General features: G+C 41.2%; 2 protein-coding genes across 12 annotated transcripts in view; one reads left to right on the top strand and one right to left on the bottom strand.

Moving 5' to 3' along the window:
- The window catches only part of STX6 (syntaxin 6), a 49,583-nt gene that overhangs the window by 13,424 nt on the left and 12,503 nt on the right, over positions 1 to 23,656 (top strand). For 6 of the 8 annotated variants that reach the window (XM_033853902.2, XR_004525996.2, XR_012331288.1 and 3 more), the window contains 6 exons: positions 3,475 to 3,644; positions 4,789 to 4,883; positions 13,438 to 13,500; positions 16,664 to 16,789; positions 18,021 to 18,127; positions 22,067 to 22,161. In XM_033853902.2, the coding sequence (XP_033709793.1) occupies positions 3,475 to 3,644; positions 4,789 to 4,883; positions 13,438 to 13,500; positions 16,664 to 16,789; positions 18,021 to 18,127; positions 22,067 to 22,161 (656 nt within the window). Of the gene's footprint in view, positions 1 to 3,474; positions 3,645 to 4,788; positions 4,884 to 13,437; positions 13,501 to 16,663; positions 16,790 to 18,020; positions 18,128 to 22,066; positions 22,162 to 23,656 lie in introns of those variants that run through there. The other 2 variants (XM_073803663.1, XM_073803682.1) reach the window with 1 other exon arrangement.
- The window catches only part of KIAA1614 (KIAA1614 ortholog), a 56,850-nt gene continuing 52,830 nt past the window's right edge, over positions 19,637 to 23,656 (bottom strand). For all 4 annotated transcript variants that reach the window (XM_073803658.1, XM_073803654.1, XM_033853882.2 and 1 more), the window contains one exon: positions 19,637 to 23,179. In XM_073803658.1, the coding sequence (XP_073659759.1) occupies positions 23,095 to 23,179 (85 nt within the window). In that variant the 3' untranslated portion in view covers positions 19,637 to 23,094. The remainder of the gene's footprint in view (positions 23,180 to 23,656) is intronic.

Below are 23,656 nucleotides of genomic sequence, written 5' to 3' on the forward strand. Positions count from 1 at the left end.
TATGAACCTGTGTGTTTTTGTATCACCTTGAAGTGGGGTTGTTGGGTCATAATGGTAAGTGTATGTTTTGTATTTTTTTTTGTTTTTGTTTTTTATAAATTTATTTTATTTTTGGCTGCGTTGGGTCTTTGTTGCTGCGTGCGGGCCTTCTCCAGTAGCTGCAAGCAGGGGCTACTCTTTGTTGCTGTGTGTGGGCTTCTTATCGCGGTGGCTTCTCTTGTTGTGGAGCACGGGCTCTAGGTGCGCGGGCTTCAGTAGTTGTGGCTCACGGGCTCTAGAGCGCAGGCTCAGTAGTTGTGGTGCACGGGCTTAGTTGCTCCACGGCACGTGGGATCTTCCCGGACCAGGGCTTGAACCTGTGTGCCCTGCACTGGCAGGAGGATTCTTAACCACTGCGCCACCAGGGAAGCCCCTGTATGTTTAATTTTAAGAAACAGCCACACTGTTTTCCAAAGTAGCTGTACAGTTTTGCATTTCTACCAGTAATGAATGAGAGTTCCAGTTACTCCACCACCTGGTCAGCACTTGGCATTGTCAATTGGTTGGTTAGTTGTGTGAAGCCATTCTAAGTTTGTAGTGGTATCTCATTGTGGATTTACTTTGCATTTTTCTGATGACTAATGATATTAGGCATCTTTTCATGTGCTAGTTGTCATTTGTATGTCGTCTTCTAGTGAAGTGACTGTTCAGATCTTTTGTCCATTTTTAAATTGAGTTTTCTTAAGTTTTGAGAGTTTTTTTAAAAAAAATATATTTTAGATACAAGTCATTAATCAGACATGTAATGCACAAATGTTTTCTCTCGGCCTTAGTACACATTTTAATACTCTGTGGGACGAAATGAGAGAGTGCATGAAACACTTTGGCTGTATTGTGAGCTAAGATGGTGACTCCAGGGAAAGCACTTCTGTGATCCAGCTGTGAGCTGAAATAGCTCGTTTTTTCCTCCATAGAATCTTATTTATTCTTAAAAGAATGACTCGCAAACTGGTTATTGAGATTTGCATATGTTCAAAAATCTCAAAATTATCTTGAGATTTTCTCAAAAATGAATGAGGTGAACCTGTCACTTCTCAGAAAACTGACAGTATTTTTGTGGATGATGAAATTAGAGCCTTTTTTTAAAAAATAGAATTTTGGAAAGCTCGTATCAACTGCTATCATCTTACAGATTCCCAGTAGTTAAGTTTTTCTGATGGAATTGGTGGTGATATTATTATATGATTTTGGTTATTGTATAATGAAATGAGTCAGCATTTGGAAAATCTTTGATGCTCAGTAAACTAATACTTTACAAATGACCAGTACGTGATGCTGTAAAATCATATGTGGGTAGAACATCCCTTCACAATACAGGATGGAGCAGTGGGTTGTAATGTATGAGAATATACAACGTCTTTGGTACAATTTCAGCTTCCACGTTGCAGCTAACCTTTAAGAAACTGCCACTTGTTGAGTTTTTGTATTGTGTCAAGAAAGAATATCCACAATTATCTGAAAAGACTGTTAAAATACTCCTCCCTTTTCCAACTACCTATCTGTATGAGGCTGGATTTCCATCATATACTTCAACCAAAACGTATGTCAACAGACTGAATGTAGAAGCAGATGTGAGAATCCACCTGTCTACTGTTAAACCAGATATTAAAGAGATTTGCAAAAATGTGAATCAGTGCCACTCTTCTTACTAAATATTGTTGTTTTAGAAATTTTTGGCGAAAACATTAACATATCATAATTTCATCATTATGTTTGATTAATTGGTAAATATTTTTAAATATCTGTTTGAATTTCTAATACAGTGAGTGGCAACAGATAGAGTCCACATTAATCTGAGTTCTTTGGAGTCTTCAGTAATTTTGAAAAGCGCAAAAGAGCCCTGAGACCAAAAAAGTTTATGGATCACTGCTTCAGAGTTTAATTCCGGCACCCTAGTTGTCTGCTGGTGTGGAGAACGTGGTATACCCTAGCCTGAGGCTTCTAGTTCTCAAAAAGGAATTCAGATTTCCTTTACAGAACTGATAATTTTCATATTCTTTAGAATGAGATATCATTTTAGATACCTTTTTAACTCTGTCTTCTGTTGTCATAGAGGACATTCAACACTTACAAATAAACCAAGTACTTCATATTATGGCAAAATGTATACCTCTTTCTTTACCAAATCAGCCAGAAACCTCAGTATAGAGTAAAAATAGCAGCTTGACATCTCACTTACTTAGTCCTTCTTCTTTTTGTCTCAATAGAGTTTCTCTTTGGCGCTAAAAGCATAAGACTGATGTGAGAGGAAAAATGAGGGGACTTGCCTAACCCGTGAACTGGTTATGAACATAACCTTGGTAGATTCATTGTTGGCCGCGTAGCTCAGTGATTTATTCGGCTAGTCCCAATGGCTGTATTCTCTATTTAACATTCAGCTTTTTAGCTCTCATCAGTATTCACAGTCCAAGATTTTGTAAGTCACCTTTCTTCATGTTGTTAGTGCTGTCTCCTCTGGTACTTGAAATGTCCGAGGGAATAGGATGCGTGCAATTTCTGTTTTAAAGCAATAGGTAACGAACACACTGATTGAACACCCAGAAGAACTGGTTAAGAAATCATAGAAGGATCAAAACAGATCTCTTAGTTTAGGAGCATGAAGGTTATAATCTTTGTACACAAGAGACCATGATTATAAAATGAGTCCTTTATGGCTTTTATATGTGGTAGTGTTAGATTATAATATTTAAATGGTGGATACTGGCCCAATGGCAGGGGCAGGCGAGGAGTTTTTAAGACCTTGGACTGTATCTAATCTGAAAGCAAAATAGGCCGTCGCTCTTATGGCCTAGTCTCACTCCCGAAACATGAAGCACACGAATCTGCTGTACAGAGTTGCTTAATCCAGGAAAGTAGATAAATTGAAAGCTAATAATGTTTAGGAATCTTCTAATGAGATGTTGGATTTTAAAATGTCTCAGATTAAAATAGTTGCCTTCTAAAAGACTAGCTGTGTAAGAGTAACCTTTCCTTCTATCCTTTTTTACCCCTCTTCCACACGAACCTCCCCAGGAAAAGGAAAGTTGTTTTAGAACCTTTTCTTCTGAATATAAATTACTTCACTCCAACTGGCAACATGTGTGAATGTTAACGGCCCTTTAGTTAATTTATATTATAGCTTCTTAGACTACTTTTAAGGACAGTCCGTTAGAAAAATTAAATTTTGTCCTTCACAAACAGACTTGGTAATTATAGCTGCTTAAGTAGAGGCTGTTTTATTTTGAAATGAGCTGAGAATATAATACTCAGCCTATTATTTTAAAGTTTTGAACTTTGATATTTGTCCATGAAGAGCCTTCTGTAACGACTTAAAAACACTTTGGGGAATGGTGGTTGCTGAGGATGGTGTCTGATCGTAAAGGTTCACCTAAGTCTTATAAGTTGCTCGTGGAACATGCTGTCTCATATCTCTCCTTTCCCTTCACCTGAATACAGAGAGGTACAGAAAGCAGTCAACACTGCACAGGGATTGTTTCAGAGATGGACAGAGCTCCTCCAGGACCCATCCACAGCCACGAGGGAAGAAATCGACTGGACCACCAACGAGCTGAGAAACAACCTCCGGAGCATAGAATGGGATCTAGAGGACCTTGATGAAACCATCAATATCCTTTTCTGCAGTGTCTGTGCCACATGAGGCAAGCAGACAGATGGACAAGTTTCATCTGGATGTCTCAAGTACATAGATTAGATATTGCCTTTTATCATTGATTGATGTTGCCCTTATTCGTACCATGACGCACTTAAAATCGTTGACCAGTAATCTAAGGTAGAGTAGTCAAATCCTGCAACGTGAAGGTGGCATAGTGCAGTGATTTTGAGCTTGGACCCTGGAGTCAGACTGGATGTGGAGTCCATAATTTCTATTAATCACAATGACCCCGGGGCACCTTTTAAATTATTAAAAGACAAATGTGTTCTCTAAAACTAGTGGAAGAAAATATGTGAGGGAGTGGGATCAAAAGCACAGTTACAGGGAGATATGTCTTCCCTCGAGGTAGGAGGGATGAGAAAAAGATTGGGGGAGATAGAGAAATTGTGAGATAAGAGGACAAAAGTTTTAATACATACTCGTCATTCAGCAATAGTTATTGAGTGTGCTATGTGCTGGACATTTTGTTAGTTACTGAGGTTGGATTGATAAGCAAAACTATACCAGCCCTTGTAGAATTTACCGTGGGAGTATAGAGGGACTTGGGGGCGGGAGAAACAGACATTAGTCAAATATTGACACAAGTGTATACTTGCAGATGATAAGAGATAAGTACAGAGAGCCATGTGAGTGACACGGGGCAGCAGAACCAAGCTGGGGGTGAGGAGAGCAGGAAAGCTTCACAAAAGAAGCCTCGATCTCTAGGTTAAGAAGCAGAGTTAGCTTCTTGACAGAAGTGGAATGAGTTGGAATGGCAAATGAAAACACCTTGCTGTTTCCCAGGACAAAAGCTGTCCTGGGAAAGGTGATCTGGAGTCAAAAAACGTGCTGGCAGGCATCTGGAAGAGCCCAGCTCAGCTGTGGTCAGACACCTATGGGTTTGCAGTGAACCCAGGCAGGTCATCTCTGCCTCAGGGCACAAGGATCCTCATCTGGCTGTGGGCAGAGAAAGTTTGAGAATGATTAGTGCCAAGTTGACTATGTGTTCAGAAACGCTGGGCCAGATTTTATTGCTGTGAGAGATTCTGTGGTTTCACATGATGTTGGTTGTTAGGTTTTCGATGATGAAATTGCTTTACCTTGACTTTTTGACCCACGCATAGTCGAAGCAAATCCTAGGAAATTCAACCTCGATGCAACCGAATTGAGTATAAGAAAAGCTTTCATCACAAGTACTCGGCAAGTCGTCAGGGTAAGGGATGTGATCTTACTGTGTAATTTGTGCAAGAAATAGCCAGACTTCTCTGAACTCTTCCCTTTAATTTAAACTAATAGGTCAACTCTGAAACTCCTTTTTAATATGAATTAAATGCCAGTTTTCTACATATTTCTCTGATTGAAAAGAAATCTGTTTTTAGTATCGGTCAGCCTTTTTTCTCAGAGCAAAAATGAGAGAGTAGGCTGCTGGCTTTGGGAAGGTTACTGTAATCTTCCTGTCCATACCTCTCATTCCTCCAAAGCAGTTATCTTTTTTCCTCTTTACTTCTTAGTATACTGTATTTCTAGACAAAAAGAAGAACTGCTATTGTAGAAACCATTTGCTTTCCTGATTGATTGGTAATCCCTTTGCATTGTGAAGGGTACTCTTACTGGGTTTGGATGGCGGCCTCTTCCACCATCTGAATTGCTTCTGGAACTCTTGCAACCCATTTACTGACATTTCCATATACAACGGCTTGACAGCCTTTCGGGAGTTATCCAGAGCAAGTAAGCATCTATCAGCGTGTAAAAAATCAGTCCAAGGGAACAAATCTGCAGTCTCAAATTATTTAGATAATAACCTATTATTAAAAAAACCTAAGAGAAAATAGCATTTAAGTGAAATCTTGTATCGATAAGATATGTTTGTATTTTGAAACTATATGGCTAAGCCAGTTGATTAGCATAACTAGATGTAGGAGAACCACCTGTCTTTAACATATGTACTAGAAAGCAGCTTCCTTGAATAAAAAGACTTGGGATCATACCAGTGCTAACATATGGCTTTTTAAGAGTCATCTTAGGCGGGAACCTTGGTGTGTGCTTGCCAAAGACTCCATGTCATGTGATTTCCTTTTGAAATTATTTCAGATGGTAGGTTATCACTGCACTTTAAATATTCTTGTTCCTTTACTCATTAGTTGCCTTTCTGTATCCATGTACCTAAATTGTTTAGAAATAAACCCACATTGTAATGGGGGCAGTAACCTTTTTGGACCTAGGTGCCCCATCTATACGATGAACATTTGGATTAGACGCTCCTAGTCTCTAGCCAGTTCAGAGGCTATTCTGATAAGGAAGCCCTGTTGTTGGGTGATGTATTTTTTCGGTAAGGTAAATAATTTCCCAACTCCTTATTTTATAAATGTAGTATGTGCTTTTTAAATTTTTTGTGATAGATTTTTCTGAAAATGACTTCTGTAGATGTTGGTATTTAAATGGTGCCTTGCAGTGAAGCGTATATTCTTGACTTTAACCATTATATTTGTTTTTCTGCAAGGTAGTACTTGTAAATTCTGCAAATTGAAATTCAGAGGTCAACATAGTAAAAGTTAAGTGAGTTGGTATAATTGGAAGTATAATCCAAAGTTCATTTTATAATAATTGAAAAGCTTTTTGAAGTACGTTCTTTGAAAGAAGTATTCTAAATAAAGTCCATACTTCATAATGTTGCAGTCCTTTTATAGTTGAGATCTAAACTGTACTCAACTGTGTGACCCAACTGAATGTTTTAGAGTTTTTAATCATTCTTCTAATTTATGACTCCTTTTTGAAAGCTGTTACTATTTGCTGGTGATGGGTTAATAGTACCTAACTGAGTTTTTGCTCATCTGATTTTAATAAATTCTAATTGAGGTTTTGTAGAAGAGAAGTGGTAATTGATGCTAACTTGATTTTTTTTAAAAACATTGTGTTGATTCAATATTATTGCATTCAGCTGAACAGTATTTGTATCCAGAACTCTCTGGGTTCCACTTGGAGGACACTGATATTGTGGGATCAGAGAGTTAGCAATTTGGGGAAATGAAACACAAGACCAAGCCCAGATTAGGAATTTGTACATCACAAGTTTATGTAAGCTCCTGTTACTATTATCAGTGGGTTTTCATTTAGTTGCTTAAAGGAATACCTTTTGATCCACAGTGTATGCCAATTGTGCTTTCTCCGTCTTAGGGCATTATACATCTGTTGTTGCTGTTCTACCTGAAGAACTAAATCTTTCTCTTGTGTTTGTTCTCAATTAACGTCCACTGTTTTTGCTTTTTAATAAGTTACTTTTGTTTATCTTCTCAATGTCCACTGTGTTTTAATAAGTCATTTTTGTTTAAAAAGTTTTGTATATGTTTTTCAAAACGTCTTTTAAGTTCGTACAGTTTTTATTAAGTTTTGCTGGCAGTTTTTACTAAAGAAAGCAAAACATTCTTGTTTTTGTTTATATAACCTTGGTATTTTTGAGGTCATCATTTTTACATTTGTGGAGTCACGTATACATCAGAGTTTTCGCTTGTGAGATGTTCGTGTTATGGAAATCTATTGCAGAAGTGACGTGGGGTTAATTTAGTAGTGAAAGGTTTTGCAGTGAATGGCAGAACAGTGAGAGAGGTGAGGAGACCTGAGTTCTAGGCTCAGCTGAGACCTTAATACATTTTCAGCGTGGCAAGTCATTTAGCCTCTCTGGATCTCAGTTTTATCAATTAAATGATCCTCACTAACATTCTCCAACTTTGTTTAAACTTTCAAAGGCAGTCAGAACTATAGCACCGCCTCCCCAAAATCCAACCTCTTAAAACCCAAGAATTGTTGGTAGTCAGTTATAAGTCAAGATAGAAATGGCTTTGGTTAATCAAAAAGGGTGAGTCATACTCTGTGGTTACAAATGACACTGGGATGGGACTCCTCTGAGTGGGAAGCACTGGGATTTACAGTGTGCCGTTCACTCAGCTTGGAAGATGGCATAAAATGGGAACAGGAGCATAAACAACCGGGACCGTTGTTGTTCTTTTGGCAGGTGAGCCATTTTTTATCGATGCTAACTGCTGTCTTGACTGCTTGTTCTAAACTTCTTGTATTAGAAAGAAGATGAGGAAATTCCCTGGCGGTCCAGTGGTTAGGACTCCACGCTGTCACTGCCAAGGGCCCGGGTTCGATCCCTGGTCGGGGAACTACCCACAGTGTGGCCAAAACAACAACAAATAACTGTTTTTTTTTTTTTTTTTAAAAAAGATGAGTAATTATGTTTTTGGCATGACAGGTGGTTAAAAAATGCTCAAAACTGTTTAGTGACATAGTTTAAAATTCCATATCCTAATAAGAAGGTAATCTGTGGTATGGTATCTGGCAACTTTTACACTACATAAAAAAAGTACCATCCTGAAAGTGAAGGCCATAGCTCTTTACCATCTGCCATGGCCCCAAACAGGATGCGTACCACACAGCTGTTGAGTTCACCGACCATCAGAGCTAACATATACCCCCACACACATATTTTATTAAACAGAAAATTTTTAAACTGGAACTTTAAACCGTGTATTTCATTAAAGTAACGCGTGCTCATTTCAAAGAAAATTAGAAAAATTTTACAAGAGGAAAAAATAGAAAAACCTAAACTCAAAATAAGAAACGTAAACACAAAACTTTGTTGTGTTTTTTTTTATTTTTGTTGTGTTTTTTACGTAGTTGTGATCATACTATTATGCAGTCATAAGCATTTTTTATTTTAATTTTTAAAATTAAAAGTAATTCATACTATTTTTAAAATGCAGATAATTTTGATTAAGAAAGGTGAAATGTCCCTCCATTCTGTAATTCCACTCCCTAAAAAAAAAAAATCACAATTTTAAGTATTTTTTCTAGCCATTTTGTAGACATTGAAGTACACTTTTAAAAGAAATGACATTAGTCTGTAATTTTTTTCTATGAAAAAATATTGTGGACATAGTCTTATGTCAGTACAGATATATCTAGACCAGTGCTGTCCAATAGAAATACTAAAATGCAAGCTATCTTTAATTTTCTAGTAGTCATATTTTAAAAGTAAAAAGAAACAGTGAATTTAATGTATTTTTTAACTTAGTATATCCAGAAGATTATTATTTAAACATATAATCAATATAAAAGTAATAGAGATTTTTTGTTAAATTTTTAAAACTTTTTTTTACTAAAACTTCTAAGTCTGGCATATATTTTACGCTTAAGGATATGTCAATTCAGAAGTGAACTTTTCATTGGGGATACTTCATCGCATTTAGAGTTTATAATACAGTTGAAAAGGTTGATTTGCACACCATGTATTTTCCAGACATGTGAAAGTTTTCCAGTAATTGAATTTAAATCCAAATTAATTAAAATTAAATAAAATTAAAAATTTAATTCCTCAGTTACACTGGCTTCATTTCATGATCTCAATACGTAACCGTAATTGGCTAATAGTTATTGGATAGAGTAGATTTAGATTATCCTTTTTAATGGTTGCATACTTTATCAGTCCCCACAATGACCCTATAAAATATTATACAGAAGAAACAGGCACTTAGAAAAATTGAGTAATTTGCACAACTTTGCATAGTTACTAAAAAGCGTAACTAAGCTTGAACCCAGGTCTTTGACATGAAAGACTATGCTCTCAACCTCTTCTCTAACCTGGTTCTATTATGATCTGTTTGATCATTGACCCTATTGGTAGATATTAGGTGGTGGTTAATTTTTGGCAATTGTAAATCATACTTCAGGAACCATCTTTGTGAGCATACCCTGAATATTTAAGTACTAAAAAGTTCAATGAAAATGCACATTGGTTAATATTTTCAAAGTATCTTGCAAAGAGACCTTATCAATGATATTTCTAAAAGCAGAGTGCAGATTCCGTGTTCCTTAATACCTATATCAACACTAAGTAGTGTTCATCTTTTTCATCTTTCCCAATCTAACTGGGAAAAATATCTCTTAACTTGCACTTCTTTGATTATTAATGGGTTAGTGCATCTTTTCATGTTTGATCATTTGTGTTTTTCTGTGAATTGTCTGTTCACCGAACTCTTTCTAAGTGTAATGTCTAGTGCACGATATTACATTGTGTATAGGTTTACCGTAAGTTACTATTCCCTTGTTTGGATATGATGCTTATTTCTACTTTTCTTTCATATTGTAAATAACACTGCAGTTTACATCTTTGCATATCTGTTTCAGTTTATATTTTCTATCATTTCCTTAAAATAAGTCCTATTAGAATTACTGGGTCAAGGCAGTGGATATTTGTTACAAATATCAAAGCTCTTAATGCAAAATGCCAAATTTATTTTCAAAGGGTTGGTCTAGTTTACCTTCCAGCCATTGTTCAAGAGCAGTAGTTTTCTTTTAAACATTTTTATTAAGCTATAATAGTACAGAAAAGTGCATGCACCCCAAATATACAGTTTAAAGAGTTTATAAACTGATCCCAACCATGGAAGCAGACCCAGAAGCATTCCAGAGCATTCCCAGCACCCCCCAGAAGCCCCCTTGTGTGCTTTTACAGTCATTACTGCCCCCCTCACTGTCCTACCTTCTAACAGCAAAAGCACATTCTACAGACAGTGTTCAAAGTTCAACTGGAACTTCAAAGTCACTTTTTCCATACATGTGGGCTGATATTTTTATTATGCAAGTAATGTTCATTATTTTTTAAAAGGCTACTGTAAAATGTATTAAATGCATTTAAAAAAAGCATATATTATCCCACCAGTGAACAATTCAGATATTTGCTTTGTGTAGTTATTAATATATATTAAATAAATGGGATTGTACTATTCATATTGTTTGAATATCAGAATATCATCTTAAACTCCAATTTAATTGATAATTAGAAAAGGAATCCTGCAGTCCAGGAGATAACAGCATAATGGTCTCCTTTGAAGGCTTCTAGAATTTGTGGGGATCGAAGCTTCTCGAACAGTTTCTCACCTGGGAGACTTGTTAAACTGTTCTTAGAGTCTGACTTAGTAGGGCTGGGTGGGGTCCAGGGACCTGCATTTTTAACAGCACCTCAGGTGACTGACTCAGGTAGATCTCAAACATTTAAGAAACATGGCTTATATCACTAAGTTTCCCTTGTTTTAAGTGTACCAATACCTCCATTTTTATGGTGAATACTTTTTTTACTAAGTAAATTTTTCTCAGTTTCTGTGGGTGGCTTTTTATATATATATATATATATATATATATATATATATTTTTTTTTTTTTTTTCTTTTGAGGTTTGTGAACAGATAAAATTTAGAATTTATGGGTCAGCCAGACCCCAGGTAGAGCACCCTCAGAAATCCAGTGGGTGAACGACACCCTACTTGCCCAGTGTCATTTCCAAGGGCTCACATACCCTCTTGTTGAAGGCCTCCAACGTCAGGGCACTTGTTCCTAGAGGCACCTTTCCCATCGTGGGCAGTACTTTAATGTGTGGCAGTAAGATGATCTCTTTACTTCTGCTTTGCTTAATTGCCAACATTTTTCCCACAGAATAACCAAAGTGATCTTTTAAAACATGAACCAGAATACGCCATGGCCCTGCTCAAAATATTTTAGGGGCTTTCCATTGCCTTAGAGCAGGGGCCTGCAGTCTCTGGCCTATGAGATCTAAGAATGGTTTTACCTTTTTTAAAGGGTGGTTAAAAAAAAAAATCTGACAAAGGCTGAATATTTAATATCTACTCCTTTACAGAAGAAGTTTGCCAACCACTGCCTCGGAATAAAATCTAAGCAGCCTGAAGGCCCTGCGTGTTTTGGCCAGACGTGTCTTACATCCTCCCTCTGACACCCAGCACACAGTGGCTCCTTCAGACAATCGGGCCTTCCTTCTCAAAAGCTAAAGCATTGAGCCTTTCCTGCCTCCAGGCTTTTGTGCTTGCTGTTTCCTCTGCCTGGAATTCTCTGCCCTTGCTCTTTCTGTGGTGGGCTCATTCTCGGCCCTCAGGTCTCGATCAAGTGTCACCCTCATCTTTCTAAAGTGGCGTTCACCCACTGGATTTCAGCCCCGTTGACTCCCTTCCTTCCCCAAATGCACGTCATCCTGTTGAAGTGTGTGTGTGACTGCTGTTTGCCTCTTGTCCACCATGATGTGAACTCCGTCAGGCAAGGACACTGTCTGTATCGTCACTGCTGTGCTCTGGCACACGCTGGGCATCAGTCGGTATTTGCTGAGCGAGGGATCAGGCAGTTTGAAGGTTGCAGCAAGGTGGTTGTCATTCAGACTTCTCATAGTAGGAATCCGGAAAGCTGTGGCACTGTCTCGTCTACCATTCACTTGTCGTGGGTCTTGGAAGAAGTTTTTTAAAGCCTAATACTTCAACATTTGCACCTCTAAAATAGCCTGCTTGCCAACAGGAAATTATAAAGTATTTTGGCATCCTTTTTTTTTTCAAGAAAAATTGTATTATAATAATCATGTACTCAGCTGAAATTATTTTAAAGTATATTGGGTTGTAGTTAAATATGATGCAAATGGCTCATATTTAATAAAGTGTTTTATTTTTAAAATTTTTGGCTGCATTGGGTCTTTGTTGCTGCACGCGGGCTTTCTCTAGTCGCAGTGAGCGGGGACTACTCTTCGTTGTGGTGCGCGGGCTTCTCATTGTGGTGGCTTCTCTTGTTGTGGAGCATGGGCTCTAGGCACACAGCTTCAGTAGTTGCGGCACACAGCTTCAGTAGTTGTGGCACATGGGCTCAGTAGTTGTGGCTCACGGGTTCTAGAGCACAGGCTCAGTAGTTGTGGCACTCGGGCTTAGTTGCTCCGTGGCATGTGGGATCTTCCTGGACCAGGGCTCGAACCTGTGTCCCCTGTATTGGCAGGTGGATTCTTAACCACTGCACCACCAGGGAATCCCCAAGTGTTTTTAGATTAAGTAATTCATTTTTCTTTGCATACAAAATTATTTTTGATACCACTCTGGAAAATACTGGTGTTAGAAATAGTCTATACTTCACATGAACGCAACTCAAATAAAATACGTTACCTGTTTATCACTATTTGAAAATATTCTCTGGCATGTAATGGTAAATATACTTTATCATAAAGTGCATGGTTTTTTAATTTTTTTTTTTTTTTTTTTTTTTTTTTTTTTTTGCGGTACGCGGGCCTCTCCCTGTTGTGGCCTCACCGGTTGCGGAGCACAGGCTCCGGACGCGCAGGCTCAGCGGCCATGGCTCACGGGCCCAGCCGCTCCGCGGCACGTGGGATCTTCCCAGACCGGGGCACGAACCCGTGTCCCCTGCGTCGGCAGGCAGACTCTCAACCACTGCGCCACCAGGGAAGCCCGCATGGTTTTTTTTTTACATGTATTATACTTAAAGATGCTAGCCCTTGAACACAGCTTTTGTTTGTATACCTCAGGGTTGCCATTTACTGGCTATGTGACCTTGAGAAAGTATCTTAGTCTTTCTAGATCTTAGTGTCCTCAATTGTAAAATGAAGGTAATACCAGCTTCACAGGGGCATTGTGGAAAGTCAGTGATCATATGTGTACATGTTTAACAGTGTTTCCGGCCTATGGTAGGTACCCAGGAAGTACTTTCTCTTTCCTCATATTTAAATTTAGTATCCAGGTTACTTCTTTTTAAGGGCATGTCCTTCTCTTTATTTCCTTTATTTTTGAGACTGAAAATAGAAGTCAAAGAATGCTGTATTTTTGTTTAAAAATTAATAATAAATTATGCATATTTTGCTAGTGTGCAAAATATTAACCATGATTTTGTTTAAGGATGTTCATTTGTTTTCTGGTGTTCTATTTATCTCATTAGGACATGAAGGATCAGATGTCAACTTCATCTGTGCAGGCATTAGCTGAAAGGAAAAATAGACAGGTGGGTCAATGTCAGAATATACAGTATCAATCAAAGAAAATACAGAGATATTTGGAATTTAAAAATTCTGACTTCGTGTATCATGTATTCAGGCAGAAGACCTTGTGCGCTGAGCCCGTAGTGATGCTGGCAGGCAGCCTCGCCTCCGCTCCCCTCCCTCACACCCTCTGGTTTCCTCCTCTGGGCTCCGGTTGCACCCTCTGCGTACCTTAGAGCCTTTGCTCCAGGCCATTTATTCTGCACCTGTTGCGCGTATTCCATGTACCAGGCGCTCTGTTAAGAGCTGTAATTGCTTACTTTCTCTGCTGGACCTCAAGCTCCTTTGTGAGTTAGGAGGGATGGTGTCATGGTCTTTTTTCTTTTTTTTTATTCTTTTTATTTCTAGCTGCTATTACATTGCCTGTGCATAGAACTCACTAGACATTTAATGATTGAAATTTTATGTAAAGCATTTGAGGAAACTTAAATGTGTGTTAATTTAATGTGTGTTAAATCTTTCACCATTTTAAGTATCTTTTGTTTTTTTGATGTGAGGTCCAGTTTTTATAAGTTATTACAAATAAATTATGAAACCTAATTTCAGAAACCAAAGCCCAGATATTGACACATCAAAAATAAAAGCTACAAGAGACCCAGTCCTTGAATTTATTAGACTGTTAACTCAAGAAATCAGCTCGGCATTTTTTTTTTTTCAGTACACGGGCCTCTTACTGCTGTGGCCTCTTCCGTTGCAGAGCACAGGCTCCAGATGCGCAGGCTCAGCGGCCATGGCTCATGGGCCTAGCCGCTCCGTGGCATGTGGGATCTTCCCGGACCGGGGCACGAACCCGTGTCCCCTGCATCGGCAGGCGGACTCTCAACCACTGCGCCACCAGGGAAGCCCAGCTCGGCATTTTTAACTAACTAGGAATCAGTAGTTTATGATGTAAATGCTCACTTTATACCTGTAGGTGTTTCTTGACCCCCTTAATTTTGAAAACAAGTATTATAAAAGCTTGAAAAGGGGAGAGGACTCTCTAAATACCACCTAACTTAATCCTGTTTCCTTTCCCTGCACCTCATTTTCCAAGTCATTGTTTTTTTCTTCCCATTTACCCTCCTTGCTCTTCTCAGTGCAGCTAGGAAAGCCATTAGCTAGCCATCCCGTCTGGCACTAACTCTTAAGAGAAGCTAGTGAACGGCCGCAGGCTGGCCAAGTTTTGGAGTCCCCTTTTCGTTTCTGCTTCAGCTTACAGAAGTTGAGTGACAGTTACCTGAAGTATCAGTAGTTTCGACAGTGAATAGTAACACCTATCCTCTATTACTTCTATTTGTATTTTTATTCTCTAGATAGTATATTTAAACTAACATAAATAAGTAAAATGTGTGTTTATAGGTAGCCTTTCCAAGTATGGCTGGGAATTTTGTTTTGGGCAGTGAGTAAAATGTCTCCGAGTCACAGGGTTTCAAGGAAAAGCGGGGCCAGGGTTCTCTAAGCACTCACACAGACACAGTCCACCTCGATTCTTCATCTAGCACCAGGTGCTCCTTGCTTAGCCAGGACCTCCTGCTCTGGCACCTACACACAGGCTGGTCCTTGGTGCTCTGGGCCCTCTATCTTCTTTCCCACTAACCAGACTCCTGGAGGTCAGACTGAGGAAATCTAAACTGCCTCACAATAAAGCACAGATGACTCTTAGCAGCATGACGTATGTCCACCCAAGAGTGGACCATAGGTAAGCTAGAAAAAATAGCCCTGACTGTGACCCCGGGAGCTCCAGTTCTCTGCCCATAGCCTAATGATGCACTGTAGCCTTTCTCTGACCTTGAAAAAATTATCACTAGGCCCCAGTATCCTCCATAGAGTCCTTAGAGCCTTCGCATCAGAACGAGCAGGACCTTTGAAATCTTGACAGCCCTGCAACCAGTTTGGAGCAGAGCCATCCCCAAAAAGCCTTGGGTCTGCCTTATACCAGAGACAGTTACCATCCAGACTCTTGACTGAGACCCTGGGCTGCTGGAAGCTCTCAGGCCTCCGGATTTTCTTCTCATAACTGCCTCAGAACCATCCTGAGCTTCCTTGAACATAGCCTCAGGTGTGGCCATTTGACTGAATTCACATCTGAAAGTCAGGTGAGGCTAATGTCAACATTGAGGGGCTATGGGAGGGCTTTTCAGACAGAACTAAGTAGTCAGGTAGGCTTTTAACAGTTCCAGAGCTAAAAAGTACCTGGAGAGAAGATCTGACAGCTCTTCAAGGAAGAAGAATCCTATTCGCCAGCGTCTTCCGATTCTTTGTGCAGGGCTGGTTTGAGCAGTACTTTGGCCAAGTCAGAAAGGCTTGTGGGCATTCCAGGCAGGGCCAGCTCACATTGCTGGCTGGCCTCTTCAAGGAAGGAAGACATTCCCAAACTTATCCTTTTCTGGCTACAAACTTCCTCAAATTCACACTGAGAAACCTGACCCTGGCATCTGGGGGCCCAGGTCGAGAACTGACTTCAGGGCCAACGCTTGCCTGGGTCATCAGGGTCACGCACCCGCTGTGACTGTGCTGCCTGGTGAAGCAACCCCCAGTTCTGTCTGGGAAACCTGCAGCCTTTTAGTTCACCTGAAGGGCATTGGGATTTATCTGTGGGTTACATTGAATACACATTGATGGTTCTTGCGCCTTCTGTGTGTGAGGGGCTGTGACTTAGCTGCTTGTCATTTTAGGGAACGCTTTCCTCCCCCCTCCCAAAAACCAAAACTTCCCTGGGTCATACTTAAATAGAAAGGACTCTAGCTGTCTGGAATCAGTTAGACTAGAACCTACAACAGGTCTCTGGTGAACTTCCAAGGGTGCTAGGAAGAGCTGGCCCACAGAAACCAAGTGCCTTTAGATCCACAAAGCAGTACACAGATGGGTGTTTGTTGATTTCAAGTTGACACTTATTGGCATTTTAATGGGACAGAGCCCATTTGTGAGTCCCGTTGGGAGAGCTTGGAAATAGAGAGTACCCTTCCCGGCATTCCTTAAATTGTACCCCACAGGCACTACCCTACACCACTACATAAAAGGCTGACCCCAGGGAGGCCAGCTTATGAGCACTGGGAGAAATCTTTGTATCATGGTGATGGGGTATTTGTTCAGAGATAGTAATGGTTTGTTTCTTCTGCCCTGCTGCCCCCTGCCCCACTCTCGCAGGCCCTGCTAGGAGACAGTGGCGGACAGAACTGGAGCACTGGAACGATGGATAAATATGGGCGCCTTGACCGGGAGCTCCAGTTGGCCAATTCCCATTTCATCGAGGAGCAACAGGCACAGCAGCAGGTACCTGAGAACCACCAGCCAAGCACAGGGAGGTGGGAGGCCAGGTACCTCCCTCCCCGCTCCTCTGCCACCCCGGGGGGCTTGACAGGCAGGATGGACCAGAGCTCGCCCTGCAGCTGCCTGAGTCTACCTGTGTGATGATTGCATATAGAAAGGCTGTTTAAAACATCCTTCAGAGCATGACAGTTTCCAGAGAACCAATCTTGATTAGATTTCTTAGGACAAGCAGACCAGACACCCGAAACTGACAGAGGAGGCCATTGATTTAAAAACACAGCAGCCTCTTCCCCAGCCTCCACTTCTGTGCTGGGCTTTTTGTTCATTTCAACAAAGGCACTTCGAGAAAAATTCAGTCCTTGTTTTTTCATTGAAATTTTTGGTTCCATTATATATAAAAATGATTGCTTTCGTGGAGGTTAAGGGGTAGAAGGAAAGTGAGGTTGATTACACTTGTATTGTTGCTTTTGATATGTAGTTGTATTAATAAAAGGAAGCTAATAATAAAGTATCTGGGGATTTGAGGATTATCTATCCATCAAAACTACTGGTTCTTGAATACTGTGTTTTATATATTCAATGTAGGTTATGTGTTCTTTTGTTCTTCTTCTATTAGCATGTCTGTTTAACCATTTGTCTACTTACATTGCTATTAACCAAGCACACTTTTTTTTTTTAATAAAAAGGCGACTACAACACAGTTAAAAGTAACTATGGCTCTGAAGTTGTCTGCTTGCTGTCACAGAGCCTCCTCTAGTTGTCCTTGAGGAGGGAGCAAAGGACTCTGTGTGCGTAGTTTTTCCACATCTAGAGATCTGCCAGACTTTCTCTTGTAGTTAAGCTGTGGCCGGCTGTTGCCGATTGAGACCTTGACCCTGGCAGCGGGCTTCCTCTTCCCAAGCGTCCCCATGTGTCTGTGGTCACTGCACAGGTGCTTTCGGCCATTGTCTGTCCCTTGCTGGACTTCAGCCAACCAGGGTAAATCTCTCTGGGTGGTTTCAAGCCCCGCTGACTGCTCACAAGCTGGATCAGCAGGGGAGATCAGTAGCTTTACAACCCAGCCTTTTGAGCAGCGTGTTCTCCGAGGCAACGGTCTGGTCCTTTGATTTCTGGGCTTTGCTTCTGAATGTGAATTGTCCCGAGTTGGCAAGGAAGCTAGCAGCTGCTAGAGTGCTGGGCTTGGAACCAGGTAAGATGGATTTTAATTGCTGATTTCCCATTTCTCTGGCACCAGCTGATCGTGGAACAGCAGGATGAGCAGTTGGAGCTGGTCTCTGGCAGCATCGGGGTGCTGAAGAACATGTCCCAGCGCATCGGAGGGGAGCTGGAGGAGCAGGCAGTGTGAGTACCGAGATGCCCCTCTTGCCGCAGAGAAATGGCGGGAAAAGCCGTCTTAAGGACCCGTAAAGAGCCTGACAGTTACATGGCTAGTAAAACCAAAAGCTATTTTGCTTATAGCTGCATCTTTATTCTGTTTCACAGAATGGCCTCTCCAAAAGAAGCGAATCTGTCAGATACAATTTTCAACAGGGTTTAGGCAAAGTTATTAACATTTTTAAACACCTGCAAAAACAGGAACAAATTCCTCCAAGCAGGTATTTGAAGTATTGTTGTGAATGGGAATGTGAAACTGATACGGCTGTGTAAGCTCTGTGGAGATTTTTGTCCCAAAGAGGATAGGACACGGGCTAACTTAACATCCCATGCCTCTCCCACTACATTCAACTGGACTTTCTGCTCTGTATCTTTAATTTTAATTTTATGGGGAAAAAAGTATCAATTTAATTCCAACTGATAAAAAATTCTTCCCCCACAAAAAGAAAAAGAAGAAAACGCAAGAAAATATAACTGGACTTGTTTTTCCTTAAGAACAATCTCTTTGTGCACTCCTTAAGTATGACACCAAAAACAGCATTCTTAAATGCTACCATATATATGTAATACCTTTACCATTTCACAAATACCTTTTCTGAAAAAAATAATCGTTCCACTAGGATATTTCAGAAACTCTCCTACCTCGATTTTGTGTTCAACATTATGGATTCATTCATTACAAATTCAAATTGGGCATCTTGTTCTACTGGAAGGCCCCTGGGTATCCACAGAGGAGCCCAGAGAATAGACAGTGTCCCTGCCATCAGAGTTTACTGGTCACTGGATGGAACAGATGTTGCATAAATGGTGCAAGTCGTTAAGTGATGACAGAAGTGGAGGGCTAGGCTACCGCGGTAGGGGATGCGTGGTGCCTTGAGGGCCCTAATAGCCTGAACTGCAGACCTGACTCAGTCTAAAGTCCCTGAGAAGAGAAGAGAGGTTTAACTGGGACCAGAAGGATGAGTAGAAGGTAGCCAGGTGGGGTGAGACTGGGTGGGAGAAGCGGGGGAGAGGGGAGGGCCTACCGGAAGGAAGAAAGAGCCCTGTGACGATTTCAGGGTGAAAAAGTGCACAGAACAGAGAGGTTTAGTGTGTCTAGAGCATGGGGATTGAGAGGGAGGTTGCAGAAGTGAAGTCAGGGAGGCAGAGAACAGATCAGGGAAGGCCCTAGAAGCCATGTTAAGGAGTTCGGACTTTTTATTCACAGGGCAGTGGGAAACACAGCCCCACGAAGGTTGTGTTAGTAATGCCGTGGCCAGGTTTATGTTCTGGGGGAAGCCCATCGTTCTGTGGTTTAGATGATGAACCGCGGTGGAAAAGCCTGGAAGCAGGGAGACCAGGTCAGAAGCTGGCGGAATAAGAATCTAGGCATGCAGTTTAATTTGTCTAAAATGCATTCTTACCCTCAAATGTATTGTGGGGATGGGAAAGGACGAATTACTTGAGCAGTTTCCCTGGTTGGGTAGAGGTAGAGCCTGGCAGACTTCTGGTTACAGATGGTGAACTGAACACAACCTCTTATCTCTGCTTTTTCTCTAAAGTCCACTAGAACAGGAACAGAGGGAATTTTTTTTTTTTGGCGCACACGGGCCTCTCGCTGCTGTGGCCTCTCCCGTTGCGGAGCACAGGCTCCGGACGCGCAGGCTCAGTGGCCATGGCTCACGGGCCCAGCCGCTCCGTGGCGTGTGGGATCCTCCCAGACCGGGGCACAAACCCGTGCAGACTCTCAACCACTGAGCCACCAGGGAAGCCCAGGAATTTTTTTTTAACGGCATAAAATCTATGGGGACATAGAGCTTGGAATAAGAAGCAATGACCTTTACATTTTAGATACTGCAAAATAGATGAATGGTTACTGACTCAACAGACCTGAGAAAGCCCAATCTTCGGCTAGCCAGAGGGGAGAGCCAAGGAGCGGTGTGATTCATGCCCCAAACCCCCGAGCTGGGAGAGGAGCGTTTCCTCACTTATGATAGTGTAAACCCTGAATGTTGACCTTATCAAACTGTGAGCCAGTTATATTGGAAGGAAGGAAGGGGCAAGAGAAGTGGGAAGGATGCTGATGTGGGGTATGGAATGGGAGGAGGGCCAAGCCCTAGCTTTTCATTGTGCGGAGTCAGCAGGGTCGGGATACTGAGGTGCCAGCGTGTAGCTTCAAAAACTGGAGAAAAAGCACCGAGAGAACAGTGCGAGGGGCTGAAAGCAGTGGCCCTCGGGGATGCGAGACAGCTGTGTTTTTTTATAAGAGGCCTTGTAGGTCTGTTTAGCTCTACAAACCGTATATGTGTATAACTCTAATAAAAATAGTAAGTAAATTAAAAGGAAAAAACATGGGTCTTGGACTTAGACCTCTGCTGTCCAGTACAATAGCCACCAGCCATCAAGTACTTGAAATGTGGCCAGTCTGAACTGAGAAGGGCCCTGAGCGTAAATGCATACCAGATTCTGAAGACTTAGTATGAATAAAATGTAAAATTACATGTCAGAATGATAATTTTTAGGTATATTGGGCTAAATAGGTCGTTAAAATTAATTCCCCCCCCCCCTTTTAATGTGGCTACTAAAAAATATTAAGCGGCATATGTGACTCACATTGTATTTCTTTTGGACAGCGCTGAGTTAGTTGGATCTGGGCTAGAAACTTGGTTAGTGGGTGGTTAGTGGGTGTACTTGGGCTGGAGGTTGGATGACTTACCCATTTTTGTCTTCAGTAAGAAAAGTAGCTCAGCATTTGGCCCTGCCCGGATAGGTCTGCCAGCTGCAGGGCCCAGATGCTACCAGGATCTAAAATGAGCTACAAATGTTTTAATTTGAAAATTCAGGTAAGGGACAAAGGCTTGTTTATTTAGTTGTCAACATGGAGTTTATTTAATGATTGACTTAATGAGGAGTTGGTTGCCGGAATCCTGCAGGGCTCTCAGGTGCCTCATGTGGGCACAGCCCAAGACCAGTAGTTCTAGCTGCCCTTGATGCTGCCAGGGGAATAAAGCGTGGTTAATAAGCCCGCCGGTGCTAATTGGTGTGTCACGTTCCAGCCTCAGGATAATCACATATTAATCTTAAGTTGAAAAGTCTGGAATGCTTAGTAATTTATGAAATTAAACACCGTTGGTATAAGTATTTTGGTGTCTTCTTTCCCACCTGCACCTCGGACAGCAACCAGTGTGAGCTTGTCCTCTGTGGGTGTAGATGAGGTGCACACACTGTCAGGAACTCAGCCCTGAGGCCGCCAGCTTTATGCTAAAGCATAGGGTGCCTTAAAGGAGGTGCTTATTTGATCAAAGTGTATTTCTTAACTCACACTGCTGTAAAGTGCTTTGTGTATGACAGGAACCCTGGCAGGGAAGCTGCGCTGATAGGATTGCCCCATTTTACAGATAAGCAAACAGGGTCCCTTGTCCAAGGAAGCAAGTGGCAAAGCCTGGTTGTCTGGCTTCACACCGCGTTCCTTCTGCTACACTGCACTGCTGCTGAGTTTGTATTATTGTATGGTCAGGTCCACACTGGCCTTGTCTGCAATTCTGAAATCTAGAAAGCTCTAAAAAATTCAAAATTAAAAAAAATTTTTCAGCAAACTCATGTTACCGAAAAACCTAACCTGAACTGACTGCAGCTATGACTCCTCATAGTTTTCTTTGCAGAAATAGTAACTTGTGTGTTTGATTATGGGGACTGTCCCAGACCCTGCTGGGGTCTTGGCTAATACACAGTGTATGTAACTTACTACTTCTTTAAATTTCCAAAGTTCTGAAATCAAAAACATACCTTGTCCTAAGGATAAAAGACTGGGGGCTTGACCCCAACGTTGCCTGTTGGATGTTTGCTAAAACTGAGGCCCAGATCCATGGCCAGTGTATCTGGAGACTGTGCTGACCAGCTACCTCCTGCGTCTGCTTGTCTTTCTAGTATGTTGGATGATTTCTCTCACGAGTTGGAGAGCACTCAGTCTCGGCTGGACAATGTGATGAAGAAACTTGCAAAAGTATCTCACATGACCAGTGGTATGTATGCGCTTTTAAGCTCGAGAATTCTTACTAAATTCTAGAGACACAGTCTAGGGGGTCTCTCACAGGTGTGCCCATTCAGATCCCTTTCCTCTGGCACATTTTTCTCATGCTTTGGGGTCAGAGAGTAGAAGACCAGCACGCACGGGCTTTGTCTCCTGCTCGTGGCCTTCACCTGGGAAGTGCCTTTGTGGTCCGCACCGTGCAAGGCTGATGGTGTCGGATGACGTTCCTTCTGGTGGAGTAACTTTCTTTACAATTACAAAATCCTTCCTTTTTTTTTCCTATTTCCTTGCCAAAATAGGGAATTCATTTTAAAACAGTAATTAAGAGCCAGTTACTGTTTCTCCTGGACTGACTTTTCACCGAAAGAAAAACCTCTACCATTTCAGAATAAGATGGCCTTGCAGATCTCATTTAAACTGTTTTTATTTAAATTTGTAGTAAACTATTCCAGCAAATTTGCACCAGCCTGGAGATAAAGAAGCAACATTTTTCAAATTAGTTACTGTGTAGGAAGATGTTTTCCAGTGACTATTCTTTTTGTTACTACAACCCATCTTCCCTATTATATGAGAAATAGTACCTTTTTAAGTCAAAAGAAAATCCAGTATCTTTTTTTCCCTTTATTTGTGGGAGTCTCCGGGTGAAGGGAGGAACTGAGACATTCTTCAAGGTCATTGTGAGGATTAAATGAAATAATAATTAGTGTACAAGCGTTTAAGGGTGTCTCTCATGTATTAGTACATAGTAAATGTTTGTTTGAAAAAAAATAAAGGATAAGACAGGTGGAAGATGGCCCTGGGGGCAAAGGACCTGTTATATTCAAGACAAAGGGAAGCTCCTAGCTTCCCGGTTTCCTTCATTCTCTCCAGGGGCAAAATCTTCATGCTTCTAGCAGGCTCTTCATTGCCTGCGGCAGGCACCAGCTTAGTTCATCTTCCACACACCTAGAGGGAGGTTTGCAAAGTCCTCTCCTGCTTCCCTCTGTTCTCTCCTCTTCCACCCGACCCCTCTTTAAAAAAAAAAAGCGTTTTACTGAAGTATTATATAACCAATTTCAACCAGATCTCTCACTAGTTTATGTATTAGTCGCAAAGTCAAGTAGCTACTTCAGCACCAGTTTTGTTTGGAGAAGAGCAGCGGAACAAAGATGCACTGTGTCCTTGTCCCCAGCATTCTGGGTATGAATAATTTAGAAAAGTACTTGCATTGTGATAAGTGTTTCCGTGTGTATAAATAGCACTAGGCCTGCTTATGCCTTCTCCTACTTGCTCCCAGAAGAAAAGTTTGGGGAGCAAAGTAAGAACTTCAGTTATGTTTGTCTAAGAAAGAGAGCCAGGAAACAGAGCCTTTAGCCTGAAAGGCCCTTAGGTTTGGACAGCTTGCCTGTGGGGCTCATTTTAATCTCTGTTTGCTCCCCAGAGAATTGCTCGGGGCCTCCTACTTGGCGGTGTTGGCTTCAATTTGACAGCGAGGCAATTTGTGTTTG

This window comes from Tursiops truncatus, chromosome 1 (genome assembly GCF_011762595.2).
Source record: "Tursiops truncatus isolate mTurTru1 chromosome 1, mTurTru1.mat.Y, whole genome shotgun sequence".
Lineage (NCBI taxonomy): Eukaryota > Metazoa > Chordata > Mammalia > Artiodactyla > Delphinidae > Tursiops > Tursiops truncatus.